The sequence below is a fragment of the Homalodisca vitripennis genome, chromosome 5 (genome assembly GCF_021130785.1).
Source record: "Homalodisca vitripennis isolate AUS2020 chromosome 5, UT_GWSS_2.1, whole genome shotgun sequence".
In the NCBI taxonomy this organism is placed as follows: Eukaryota; Metazoa; Arthropoda; class Insecta; order Hemiptera; family Cicadellidae; genus Homalodisca; species Homalodisca vitripennis.
The window spans coordinates 8,039,144-8,052,267 of NC_060211.1; the positions used below are offsets into that span (position 1 = coordinate 8,039,144).

The 13,124-nt window shown below is 34.1% G+C and overlaps 1 protein-coding gene across 5 annotated transcripts in view; it reads right to left on the reverse strand.

The window, feature by feature from the left end:
* Positions 1-13,124, reverse strand: part of LOC124361748 (transmembrane GTPase Marf) — a 40,365-nt gene continuing 27,241 nt past the window's right edge. For 4 of the 5 annotated variants that reach the window (XM_046815706.1, XM_046815705.1, XM_046815708.1 and 1 more), the window contains 4 exons: positions 11,656-11,823; positions 11,097-11,293; positions 9,324-9,577; positions 1-1,572 (listed from right to left, as the gene is read on the reverse strand). In XM_046815706.1, coding sequence (XP_046671662.1) covers positions 9,373-9,577; positions 11,097-11,293; positions 11,656-11,823 — 570 coding nt within the window. In that variant the 3' untranslated portion in view covers positions 1-1,572; positions 9,324-9,372. Of the gene's footprint in view, positions 1,573-9,321; positions 9,578-11,096; positions 11,294-11,655; positions 11,824-13,124 lie in introns of those variants that run through there. The other variant, XM_046815709.1, reaches the window with a different exon arrangement.

Genomic DNA, 13,124 nt, shown 5'->3' on the forward strand with positions numbered 1-13,124 from the left:
TTACTTTAAATACGTTTATTTACAATACAATACCAGGTACCATTAATGAACAGTGGTAATTAACAGAGGTAAGATCGTGACAAAATCAATTAAATATCAGTCGCTTCCTAAAGAGAATTAAAATACAAGTATTTTATTTATATAATGACTAGATGTACTACAAACAATTAATTAGTGATATAAACTAAACTATCACAATAATATCAGACTGAAAATATTAAGTTAAAGCGTTAAAAATGCAAAATAATTAATTTATAATGGCTGATGTGCTATGTTAATGAAATCTTAAAATGGTTTCACCAATGAAATATTGTTGCGTTTTAAAAATTAAAAAGTAACCAAAATTTAATGTGATCTATTATTGATTGACAAGAATAAATATTTTCTATTTTGTGAAATATACAAAACATAAAAAATCAAATAAAAACTACATATAAATTGTTTGAAATAGTGTTAGTATTTTTGTAAAACTAAAAGCTTTTTAAAAGTATTAAAGCCAATCTCACCGTTTGCTGGGCAACATCTTGATGTGATAAAATAGTCGAATTGTGATGTGGGCGATTATTTGGTAATTAACACAATAAAAATGTTCTCTGTGGCCCAAAACTAAGTACTTTTTTAAATTAGCTTAGTGGAAGTTTGGATATATTGAAACACCACATTGCTTTGTACAACAAAATAATTGTGCCAAAGTCTTAAAATAATTACCTCGAAAGGCAGGAAAAAGTTTTGTGAAGAATACACAACTTTGGTCTACCAAAATACATTTTGTAACTCTTGAATACTATTTTTCCCATCTAGTAATAAAGTATTACCCACATATTCAACATTGTTAGTGATTATAAATACAGCAATTATAAATGTTATTATTTATAACTATTTATCATGTATCAAAATTGTATTCTGGCAGTAATGACTTATTCTTCACATACATAACCAGAATTTTGTTAAAATTATTCAACATTAATTTTATTTGAGATATAATAGCATGATATATAATAAAGGCTGTGATTGGTTAGTAGAGTATGCTTATTTTCAATCAGTATAAAACAGTCCACAGTAAAAACTATACGGTGCTATGATACCAGTTTGACAACTGCTGTAGATTAAGAAAAATAAAGCGGTAAAAATATAACGATAATTACATTTAATTTCATTACTACAAGAACAATTCTCCATATTACCACTGTTGGTTATTCAAAAATGGCTTCAGTAAATTTATAAGTACAAATTTTATGATGTACTTAAAATAAGATCTTTTACAGTTCAAACCATAAGATAAAAGCTGACTAACTTTTAGGACTAAAAATATTTTCGATATAAAACAAGACAGCGAGTTTCTTTGTAGCAACATTTTGGAAAATTTATTAACAAATGTACACAACAATGTAAATACTTACAAATTATTACCTAAAAACAATACTCTTACAACATCTATTAACATTGTGACGAATTATTGTATTAATTAATTAGTTGTATTCTTAAAAATTTTCAAACAAAAACATTGGATACACTATACAGTTGATAAGCTGCAATAACATCTTCCTTGTCTGGTGTCCGATTATATTTCACCTGTGAAAGATTCAACAGATCAGTAACAGCAAATACAAGGGTTTGAAAGTTATTACTGAAACATTAATTAGATTGTTTATTATGTTTCATAAATCAACATGTTTTACGAGAATCCATAATCATATTCATAATGGAATAAAAGATTACTTGTAAACTTGGCAGAACAACTGGCAACTAGATATCCTGTACTATGGACCATTATCCTTGGTTTTTGCAATAATATTTTGAAAGTCTAAATTTTATGGTAAAATACATTTTTTAAATAATTTTTTTAAGTACATGTTTTTCTTATTTTGAGGGGAGGATAATACTATGCCTAAAGTAAACATTTCATAACTAAAACTCCAAAACGAGCAAATTATTCTAAATATTGTCCACTATAGTTTCAGTACATAACATTTTCTAAGTTTATTTTCATATTGATCAAACTTGGTTACTTTTAACAGTAGCTGCTCTAGACCCAGGGGAAGGGTACCATTAAGGGGCCCAGTACCATTTAGGGAAGGGTGCCAAATGAAAAGAAACATTTCAAATACACAGTAAAAAATAGATTTCATCTTATAATTACATCCATAATGAGAATCGATATCGTTCCACAGTAGCCTATCATCAATATAATGGATTGTGAAAAGTTCATGAATATACACGCACTACTTTGCTCCACCGACCGTTTTTCTGAGAACTGAAAACAAGACTCTCCTGGTGATTCAGTGCAACCCCACCACTCCCTTCGTGTATATACTTGCTAGTGCCTCTATATTAGGCTGAGCATCAGCAAAGCTTTACATTCCGCGGGGTATATCGAGAACAGATTAAGTTATACTCTTAAAATTTTGCTTCATTTTAAAAAAAAGACAACATGGAGTTTGATGATAGTGTACCTACTTTGTATAAGATTGGGGAATATATATATTTTTGTTATAGTTCACATTTTCTACCACAATGTAATAGATAGGGACATAGATTCTCACAATTTATTCAAGTAGTGTTGGTCGTTGACGACGCTGTTTTTTTCTGAAGAGAGTCTGAGTAATAAAATCCGTTTGCCTATACGTACAAGTTTTGGATCCATTCTCCAACACTTTTAGTAAATATTTTAAAAATCAATAACCAACATCTCCTTAAGTAAAATTCTGCTGTATATATACATACACTGTGAATTTATCTATAGACAAATAGACAAAATTCTTTATTCATAATCTTCAAGATTAGAATGGTGTCATAAAGTTTACATGTAATAAAGTTTACGATGGTTGTGTAAGTGTAAATAAGTTATCAGTTCTCCAGTTAAGAAATTCTTTAATTGAGTAGAAGGGACGTTCTTGGAGCCATCTGGTTAGTTCCCTTCTGAATTGCTGTTTGTCTGCAGTATGATTTTTAACTTCAGGCGGTAGTATGTTCAGGAATTTGGCGCCCGTATAAGTAGGTTGCTTCTCAAATAGAGTCAATCTATGAGAGGGAAGTGAGTAATTGTTTTGCTGCTCTTGTGTTGTGTGAATGTACATCTCCTCTTCTTGGTATGTTTTGTTGACTGGTATGGACAGTTACTTCTAATATGAATAGGGCAACTGTTGTTAGAATATTAAGTTTTTAAAAGTTTCCCTGCACGAATCTATTGGTCCTAATCCTGACATTATGCGGATTGCTTTCTTTTGCAGCACCATGATCCTGTTAGTGTTAGTTTTCGAGGAGCTGCCCCAGATGGCTATACCATATCTCAGGTGGCTTTCAAAGAGAGCGTAGTAATGCACATTTAATTATTTCTGGACTACCAACTTGTTTTTAATCTCCTTAGCACATACAATGATGTACTGAGTTTTCCACATAGCTGGTCTATTTGGTCATTCCAGGAGAGAGTTTCGTCTATGACTAGTCCAAGGTACTTTTACATTTTGCATTCTTTTAGCCTCTGGTAGTTCCAAAACTTCTCCTTTGCTTCGTCCAAGTATAGTTGCTGAGATTTTAGTGCTGTTCAGTACTAGATCATTGGCTTGACAATATTCTATTGCCATATTAATAGCTATATATGAGTCTATTTCCAGTCTGGTGGGCTTTTTGTTTTGTAACAGGAGTACTGTATCGTCAGCATACAATAGCATAGAGCAGTATTCTCTGAGGTAGTCAGGGAAGTCACTAACAAAAATTATATACAGTATGGGGCCCAAAACTGAGCCTTGTGGAACTCCTCTACTGGCTGGCAGTGGTGTCGAGTAGTTTTTGTTGTCACTCCTTGTGTTTGTGCTTCTTATTTCTACCGTTTGCATTCTGTCCGTTAGGTAGCTCGTAAACCAGTCAGCAGTTTTCCCTACCACTCCCCGAGCCTTCAACTTTTTCACAAGTATGTCATGGCTTAAGCAGTCAAAAGCTTTTGTAAAATCCAAGAAAATAGCAGTTGTTGTATCTCCTTTGTCTATTGCTTTTATTAAATATTCGACAATGCTTGTCAGTCCAGTTGATGTAGATTTACCTCCCATAAAGCCATGTTGTTCTTGGGGAAAGAAGGTTGTTAGTATTGAGATGGTTTTAATAGTCTTGATAACACAATCTTCTCGATAATTTTGGATATTGCAGGCAGTAGGGATATTGGCCGATAGTTACTGGCTTGTGTTGGATCCCCTTTTTTGAGTTTAGGGTACACTTTAGCTAACTTCAATTTTGTTGGGAAGATGCCCTGTGCGAATGACTTATTATTATGTTGGTCAGAGGTAATATTAGATGATCTTTACATGCTTTAATAAGTTTAGTGGAGATGTCGTCAAAACCAGCTGAGTTTTTCTGTTTCATTGTCTGTATAGTTTTTCCTAACTTCCTGTTCAGTTGTCGGTGAGAGAGTAAGCGTGTCTTGATGTTGTGTATAGTGGAAGGTCGTTTAACTAGGTGACCGTCATATGTAGCTTGTAGTAGGGTGTTTATTAGCGACATTAGCAAAGAATTTATTGAAGTGGTCTTCTACCTTTAAGGGATCTGAAATTAAAGTTCCATTATTGCTAAGTTTTATCGTATCATTACCATTTTTACTTTTGTGTCTCTCCTTATTAATTATATTCCATATTGCCTTGCTTTTATTTTCTGCTTTATTAATGTGTTCAGATGTCTTAAGTTTCCTTTGGTTTTTGAGATGAATGTCGTATTCCCTTTTCTTTTCTGTTGCCTTAGTCTTGTTTTTATGTGAGCCAGTAAGCAGATATTTTTCCTGTGCAGCTAGGAACTGATTTCGCTTTTCCATTGTCTCTTGGTTAAGTACAGTTGGCTGTTGCGGTTTCCTCTTGCGAGTTCGAGTATGTGGGCATGCTACATCCATGTTATACGTCAGAGTTCTTAAGAATGTGTTATAAGTGTCTTCTACCGTTTCCAATCTAAGAATGTCATTCCAAGTCTCCTGTTTGAGTAACCTATTAAAGCAGTTCCAAGTTTCTGTCAGTGAAATGTCTACTATACATAATTTGGTCAAATGGATTGAGCTTCTTGTTGTTCAGCTGTCACCAGTTGTCCTGTATGGTCGGATATAAAAAGTGTTAATGACATTGACTGTTGGTTTGCAAGGAATTTGATTGGAGCAGACCATATCAATGGAAGTTGCAGTGTTCGGGGGTGATACGTGTAGGTGGTAGTTGGATGTCTTGTGATATTGTATTTGAATTAAGAGTCTCTTGGAGTTGGTTGTTGTTTCTATTTGTCTCAAGGCAGTCAATGTTGATGTCACCGATTATCAGTACTGGGCTATTCCATGTAGGTATAGTTTCTAGCGGTGCTAGATAAGATGTCAATGGCTTCGTCCAAATTCGTGTTTGGTCTGTAGATTCCGACAATGTATGTGATTTGTTTTTTTATTGCAGACAGCTCACATACAAGTTCCTGGCTATGTATGTTTCTTTCTAGTCCAGAAGCGTAGTTCTTAAGTTCATCTTTCACTAGTATCGCCACTCCCCCTTTTTGGTGGTGCTCTCGACAAAAACTCTCTATTAGTGTATAGCCTTCTAGGTTGGTATATTTTCTAGATTTGACTTTGAGAGGCCCGTGTTCTGTTATTATGAGGACATCTGGATAGGTATTGGTGAGGAGGTCAGTCATCATATCTATTTTATTTGAGATTCGATCTGTATTTTGATGTAGTATTGTTAGTGAAGTGTCTTTTTTTGTAGAAATTGTGGGTCTTTCCTTTTTTTTTTGGATGCTGCATCTGTTGGTTTTTTGTTTATTTAGGATATTTTTGGGAGGAGTACATTGGTTTCTAGCAGGTTTAATTTTGTTAACTCTATGTTGCGTATTGGGGTAGGAGCAGGGTATGGTCTTGTCTTGCATCATGATCCGGTTTTGGTGTTGTTATGTATTTTTCTGTGTTATGTGGTGGTCTTCTAAAAAATGAGTTGAAGCGCTGGTATCTGGAATTTTGTCTTGAGCAACGTCTGGTAGTTTGATTGTTTTTCTTGTCACTTCTTGTAGGTGTTCCATTTAAAAATTCTTCAAGCGTTATACCTTTAAGTTGTGTTGCTGTAATTGGGGGCCTATTTTTGTACACGAAAAGTACCAAACTCTTTGGCAATTTTATTGGCTGGTGTTTTTTTGATGGTTTCATTTTTGTGTCTCTTTATTTCTTGGAGTTCTTTATTTTTTGCTACCTGTAGCGAGATACTGAAGATATTTTGTTTCTTAGATCCTTGTTTTTTTAAATTTTTTATTCGTGCAATTTGGTGATAGAGGTTGTTTAGCTGGAGATGTTTTGTAAGTTAGCTCTGCAGGTGTCATTGTGTTTTGTAGTTTGCATTGCAAATCATTTATTGTTGACTCCATGTGGTCATGTCGACATTTTAGCTTGGTTAGTTCGACCAGGGATATGTGATGTATCGCTTGGTTTAGGGGTGTCAAGATTTTTCGTCTGGGTTCCGGAGTCAATGGCAGTAGCTTCTTCTTTATTGTAGATATATTTTTTTGTACTGTTTAATTTTTTTAATGCTGTTTTCAAGCTGTTTGATTTTTCCTTCAAGGATACCGATAATTTTTTCTTTGCTTGCGTCTTGTTCTTCAAATGTTTTTTCTAATGCAACTTGTAATTGTTTCTCTTTCAGTAGTTGGTTCTCAATTTCTGTTAGTGCATCAGTTAGCATGGCATTTCTACTGAGTAGGGATTCATTTTGCGACTCAAGTTCCCTCTATCTTAGCTTGATATGTTAGTTCTGACAAAGTATTTAGGTTGGAGATCTGTTTTGCCAGTTGGGAATTTCTTAGTGTTAAAGCATGTAGGTCCTGCCTGAGTTTGTTGTTTTCTGCGAGTAGGGCATTTCCTGCTTCAGCAGCTAATGTTAGAGAGGTTTCTAAGTCATCTGTATTTTCAAAATGTTGTATTTTAGTATGAACATCTTCCATCGTAGATTGTGGTTGAGTGGAAGTGTTATTTTTCTAACAGGTTCTCAAGCTTTGTTTCAATAGTGTTATTACATTTGCAATTTACACACAGCCAAGTTTCTATTTCTATTTTACTAAGTTTTTTTGATTTTGCTATCTGACCAATTCAGACATTTAGAGTGGAACCAGCTTTTACAATTGCCTGTACACAATATGCCTTTATATCTCACTCCGATAGAGCAGATTCCACAAGGAAAAGATGACATAATGCCTTCACTTTAATGGGATCCGCCTGTAGTACACTAGTGCTTCTCAGTTGTGATAAAAAATGGTAAACAGTTTTTTATTCTAGCTTTGGCTGATTGCTGTTGTCCTGATGAATAAAATGGTAAACAGTTTTTTATTCTAGCTTTGACTGATTGCTGTTGTCCTGATGAATAAAATGGTAAAACAGTTTTTTATTCTAGCTTTGGCTGATTGTTGTTGTCCTGATGAATAAAATGGTAAACAGTTTTTTATTCTAGCTTTGGCTGATTGCTGTTGTCCTGATGAATAAAATGGTAAACAGTTTTTTATTCTAGCTTTGGCTGATTGCTGTTGTCCTGATGAATAAAATGGTAAACAGTTTTTTATTCTAGCTTTGACTGATTGCTGTTGTCCTGATGAATAAAAATGGTAAACAGTTTTTTATTCTAGCTTTGGCTGATTGCTGTTGTCATGATGAATAAATGTTGTATTAATACTTAATTAATAAAAAGAAGTGTACAATTTTGTTTGATTTTGAGGAGTAATCTAGTTCCTTGTCAAGTAGAAAGATCCCAGACAGCCTAAACTAGATAGGTGATGGAAGTCAGATGTAGATAAATAACAGCCGAGTGTTGTGCCGTTGTCAGTTGCACAGTCAGCAGCTCAAGGTCAGTGCTCCAGTGTCACACAGACAGCAGCAGTATGGTAGGTCAAGTGAGGAGTTTGCTGATGTTTGCACAGTCAGCGATGTTGTTGTTAGCACCTCACGACTACTTGTCATACATTGATATATTACCACACAGTTTCAAAGTAGGTCACTGTATGACGCGTGTACTGTTCCATATGGTATGTCTAATTTTTATAGGCTTGTGCATTCATGGTATAAATTAAATATTTTGCAGATATCATTAATATTGATAAATAATTGTTTTGTAGTGAACGTTTATGCTTAAGATTCATTAATTTAAGTAGCTTTAAATTTTTGTTCCTTGAATAAAGTATTCTTAAGTTCTTCTAAGTGTAGTTTTTTTTGTAAATAAATGGACTTACAGTTTAAAGGTTGTGTTTGTTGTGAAGAATAGTAGGCATTTTGTTGAATTTCCCACTTAAATCACACTTTAAAAACTGGACCACTTTCATGTAGAATGATGGGTGTCCGCCATGTTGGGATTGTTAATATTCCATCTATCTATCTATCTACGGCCATAAGTAATTCCATAAGTTACGGCTAAAGTTAATTCCTATTTACAAAAAGGGAGATCCTCAGGTGCCGGAGAGCTACAGGCCAGTATCATTATTATCGACGTTTTTCTAAAATATTTGAGAAAGTTGTTAATGAACAACTGTTAAATTATCGGAAAATGATCTTCTTGATAATCAACAACATGGTTTTCGTCCAGGCAGGTCAACAATTACTGCATCAGTAGAATTTGTGCAAAATTTAATAGAGGAATTATAGATAAAGGTAATACACCTTTAGGAATTTTTATGGATTTGACTAGAGCGTTTGACAGCGTAATTCATGACGAACTTATAAATGTTCTGGAAGATTTAGGCTTAAAAAATAAAGAAATAAATTGGTTTCACTCTTACATCAGTAACCGTAATCAATACGTTGAATTATCATACTTAATAAATAAAGACAAAATCAATTTTGTATCCGAAAAAAAAACTCATAAAGTATGGCGTACCACAAGGTTCAATTTTGGGTCCCTTACTATTTATTTGCTATATAACAGGACTTTCTACAGTAGCAGAGGAAAACAAAATGTGTTTATACGCTGATGATGCAAGCGTAATTGTCAAAGGAAAGGATCCTAAGGTAATTGAAACATCATCTCTTAATTGTTTGAATAAAATTAACTCTTTTTTAACTAAAAAAAATTTGTTACTTAAAAATTGAGTTGATTTTAAGTTGTTTAAATTAACAATATTTATGTTAAGTTAACATAAGATTTTAGATAAGTTAACCTGTATCTGTGATGATATTAGTCTATCTGTATTTGTGACACTATTCTGACTGTATTTATAATATTTACAGCTTTGAATAAAGATCTATGACTATGACTATGACTATATGACTTTTAACTTTAACTATTAACTTCTGCTGTTGTGTATTTAATTTATATCAATACCAAGAGCTGATAACAATTTAAACTGACCTGCCACTTAGGTAACTGGACAACCAATATTTTAGGTTGAAGAAGTTTATCAATCTTGATTGTTGAGGTACGTCTCATCAAATATGAGCAGTTCCTTATTGAGGTATGTGGCTTTGTTGCGGAGAACCTTGGCAGAGTTGGCCGCCTCCTCCAACATGCGCACCTGTCGCTCCAGAGTTTTTATCTCCGAGTCCATCTCATGGGTGGCTTCGTCCACTAGGTGACACAGGCGGGCAAACGTGCTGCTCAGCTCCCTGTCGTACAAAGCTGTACTTAGTACTTCGTAAGTTGTTTTTATTGCTAAGTTAAGTCCTGACTCACTTGTCCATCACACTAATTTTCCAGAGTTCAAATGGATTAGTCATAACAGTAAAATATAGGCAGCTTGATGGGTTTAACTGAAAGATCATTTCAAAAAAAAAAAAAAAAAAAAAAAAAAAAAAAACCAACCACCAATTCTCTTTAGAATGAAGCAAAATATACTGTAAAATGTGCCTGGAGTAATAAATTGTCGAATATCTATAAGATTACAACAGATTCAGCAGGAATACACCAAAACCTGCAAACACATTACTTGGAATTTCACTTTAGATATGAAAAAATATATAAAATTTCATACATTCTTTTAAGCATAATTTTGGAAGTTTAAACCTGTGGAGTATAACATTAGTTCAACTGTTCCTATGACACCTCTTGACACAGAGAAGGACATGGACAAGGGATAGTGATATTCAGGATCTATACTTAAGTGCAAATCCGGGGTATGTACCGAACTTCTAAGTTTTATATTTTAATATACAAAATACAGAGTCTGTTTAGTAAATATCGGGACTGGTTCCAAAAATCAAAATTTATTGCAAGTATCATTACAATTACTTAATAATCTTAAAAGTAAATTCCTCCTGCATCGATACACTTAGTTCGATTTATCTTAGTAAAAGATAAATTATCGAAATTTCAATGTTGTGCTCAAAATTAAATTTAGTGTGAATCTGAATCTATAGTTAAAAATTTAAATCAAAATCAAATTGTCAACATTTATACATGAGCTAATCTCTAATCCCAATGAATATGTAACTAAAGATTTACGATTATAATACAAGGAATAAAAAAAGAATATTGAAGATGATAATAAATTAAAAAAAAGAAATTCACCTCTCCTGCTCTTCATCTATTTCTTTTTTAATATTTTACAAGTAAAAGTTACATTACTAACATAAATTTAACTTAAGATTATATACTATTGTTATTAGTAAAGTATCATTTTAATTACACAAACAGTGATTAGTTCAATTGAGCATACATTATAGTAACACTATTCTTAACTTGGCGATAATCTTATAAAGATGTTTTTTACTTTGTCTGTGATATTGTCTATTGTATACAGAATAATCCAAATGTTAAATTCAGCTCCTTTTCACCTTCCGCTTAGTGCAGTGTTTAAAATCTGACGCTGTCACAGATTTGACTCCTGGAATCTTGTCAGCGATCGTCTGAAGAGATCCAAACCAAATCGGTGACAGCACCCTAAAATGAACTTTTTGCATCGTTTCGACATCTAATGTTTATGTGTTATCTTCTAGTTACTTACTAGCTTGTATAAACTGAAAGCTGACTGACCGGTATTAGGATAATCACAAGTCTACCTCATAAAAACTACAACTGCCATACATACATACAGTATTTACTGCACTAGCTCTAAAACCTGAATGACTCAGTTATGATGCTGATTGAAAGAGTTTGTAACCTAGTGCTGATACTGCTGATACTCACTGCTGCACTTGGTGACTACAGTTCGCTGAGGTAAGATCCACGATCAGCTTTAATTTCTTGGTAGCATGATCCACATACTGTTTCTTGAACGCCCTCTCCTTGGCCTTGTTAGTCCATGTCACTCTCTCGTACAAATACAGACATCCATATATTCCAGCGAATCCCAGTATAAGTCTCCAGCCCACTGTTTTCAGCATCTAAAACAAAATGTAATAAAGTTGTAATAAAAATTTAACTGTACATAAAAACAATTTGAATAATATTCTTATTTCTTAGTCTAGAATTTTCATAGGTCACTGTTATTTTATTATAAAAAAGTGTTTGTATAAGATTTTAAAAAACTTGATAAATAGTACATGTAAACATGTGATAGGTCTACTGCATACAAATCGTCTCCATTGCCAAGTGACTGGATTAGGCTCATGGTTGATTCTTGAGACATATTTTGTTCATTCAACTCATAAAGAAATTTTTAGAATTCTCAAAGTCTGCCATTCCATAACCTCTCTAAGTTCTACAAGCCCAGGTTTCCCAACAAAAATGCTATGTTTGAACTGACCAGGCCGGTGAGGAGCAGAGTGCCCATGGTGCCCTGAGAGCCGATAGAGGCTAGAGCGATGCGGGAGGTGAGAGACCAGTCCTCAGGTTGCAGCAGAGGAAAGGAAGGCTGCGGAGTGGTCGGCTGTGGGGGATCCACATCCACTGGAGACAGCAACGTCGAGGAAACCTGCACAGAGACAAGTACATGGAAGTGAACAGTGTAGAGAATATTTAATATATTCCTTCCTATTTAAGGTTAATCATATAAAATATAATTCTTTAATTGTAATTTTACTTTCAATTAACTGTCAGTGATACATATAAACTTAATTAGACAATGAGGGGGTAATGATATAGTTTATAGGTCATAGGAAAGGTAGGCTCTTCATTTAGCTGATGAGGCTACTATTGAATATAAAAAAAAAACTTATGAATATTAAACATGTAGTGTTACATATTACTATTTTCTAGAGGCAAACACTTCTCATTGAATTAATTTGTATACTCATTTGATTTAGTAGATTGTGATTAAATTAACATAAGTTTATAATGTTTAAGTAAGACTCCAAATTCTACTTTATTTTAAAACCCAGAATAAGACTTTGTTTCATTTGAAAAAACGCAGTAAAATGACAAGATTTACTAATGCTTAAGTTATATTTATATTAAATTTTTAATTGTACAATTTCTCAACCCTTTCAAGATAGAGAACTATGTTTTCGGAATCCATTACTGATTTGTACAATTTTTAAGATTGTGAAAATACAAATTTTTTCATAGGTCTGGAATATGTAACTTGCATTCTTTAGGTCAAAGTGAGACTTTTCAATTTTAAAGTATGTCCAAAAGTACACCTTATTCAACTGATAATAGAAATATAAAAATGCCTACTGAACTACTATTGATGGTTTGAAAGTTACACATATAAATCTAAGAAAACAAGCACATTAATACATTTTCATGCATTGTTTGTGATTATACAGGGAGCGGCAAAATGATCTGACGGTTTTCGATGCCGCGCTGTCAAGCGAGTGAGTGGTGGGGGGTGGTGGGGATAGGGGCGTGGCAGAGCTCACGTGCGGACATTTTTAGTAGCCATGGAGAAGTGGACGGCTGAGCACCGTGCGTTCGTTGTGGAAGCATTTTTTAAAAGTGGCGATAGTGTTGTTGCTGTTCAGCGGCAGTTCCGCAGACGTTTTAATGTGGCTCCAAGAGGGAAAGTGCCAACTCGAAACACCATTTTGCTGTGGGTGGGTAACTTTAGAGCTACCGGTTCAGCTTTAAAACGAAAATCAACAGGCCGTCCAAGGTCAGCCCCGGACGCCAGAGAACGTCGAGAGAGTGAGAGGGGCTGTGGAAGCCAGTCCTCGGCGGCCTGCACGTAAACAAGCTGCAGCTCTGCAGATGTCTGACCGCTTGGTAAGAAGAATATTAAGGTACGACCTGCACTTTCATCCGTACAAAATGGCTATCGTGCAACAGTTGAAG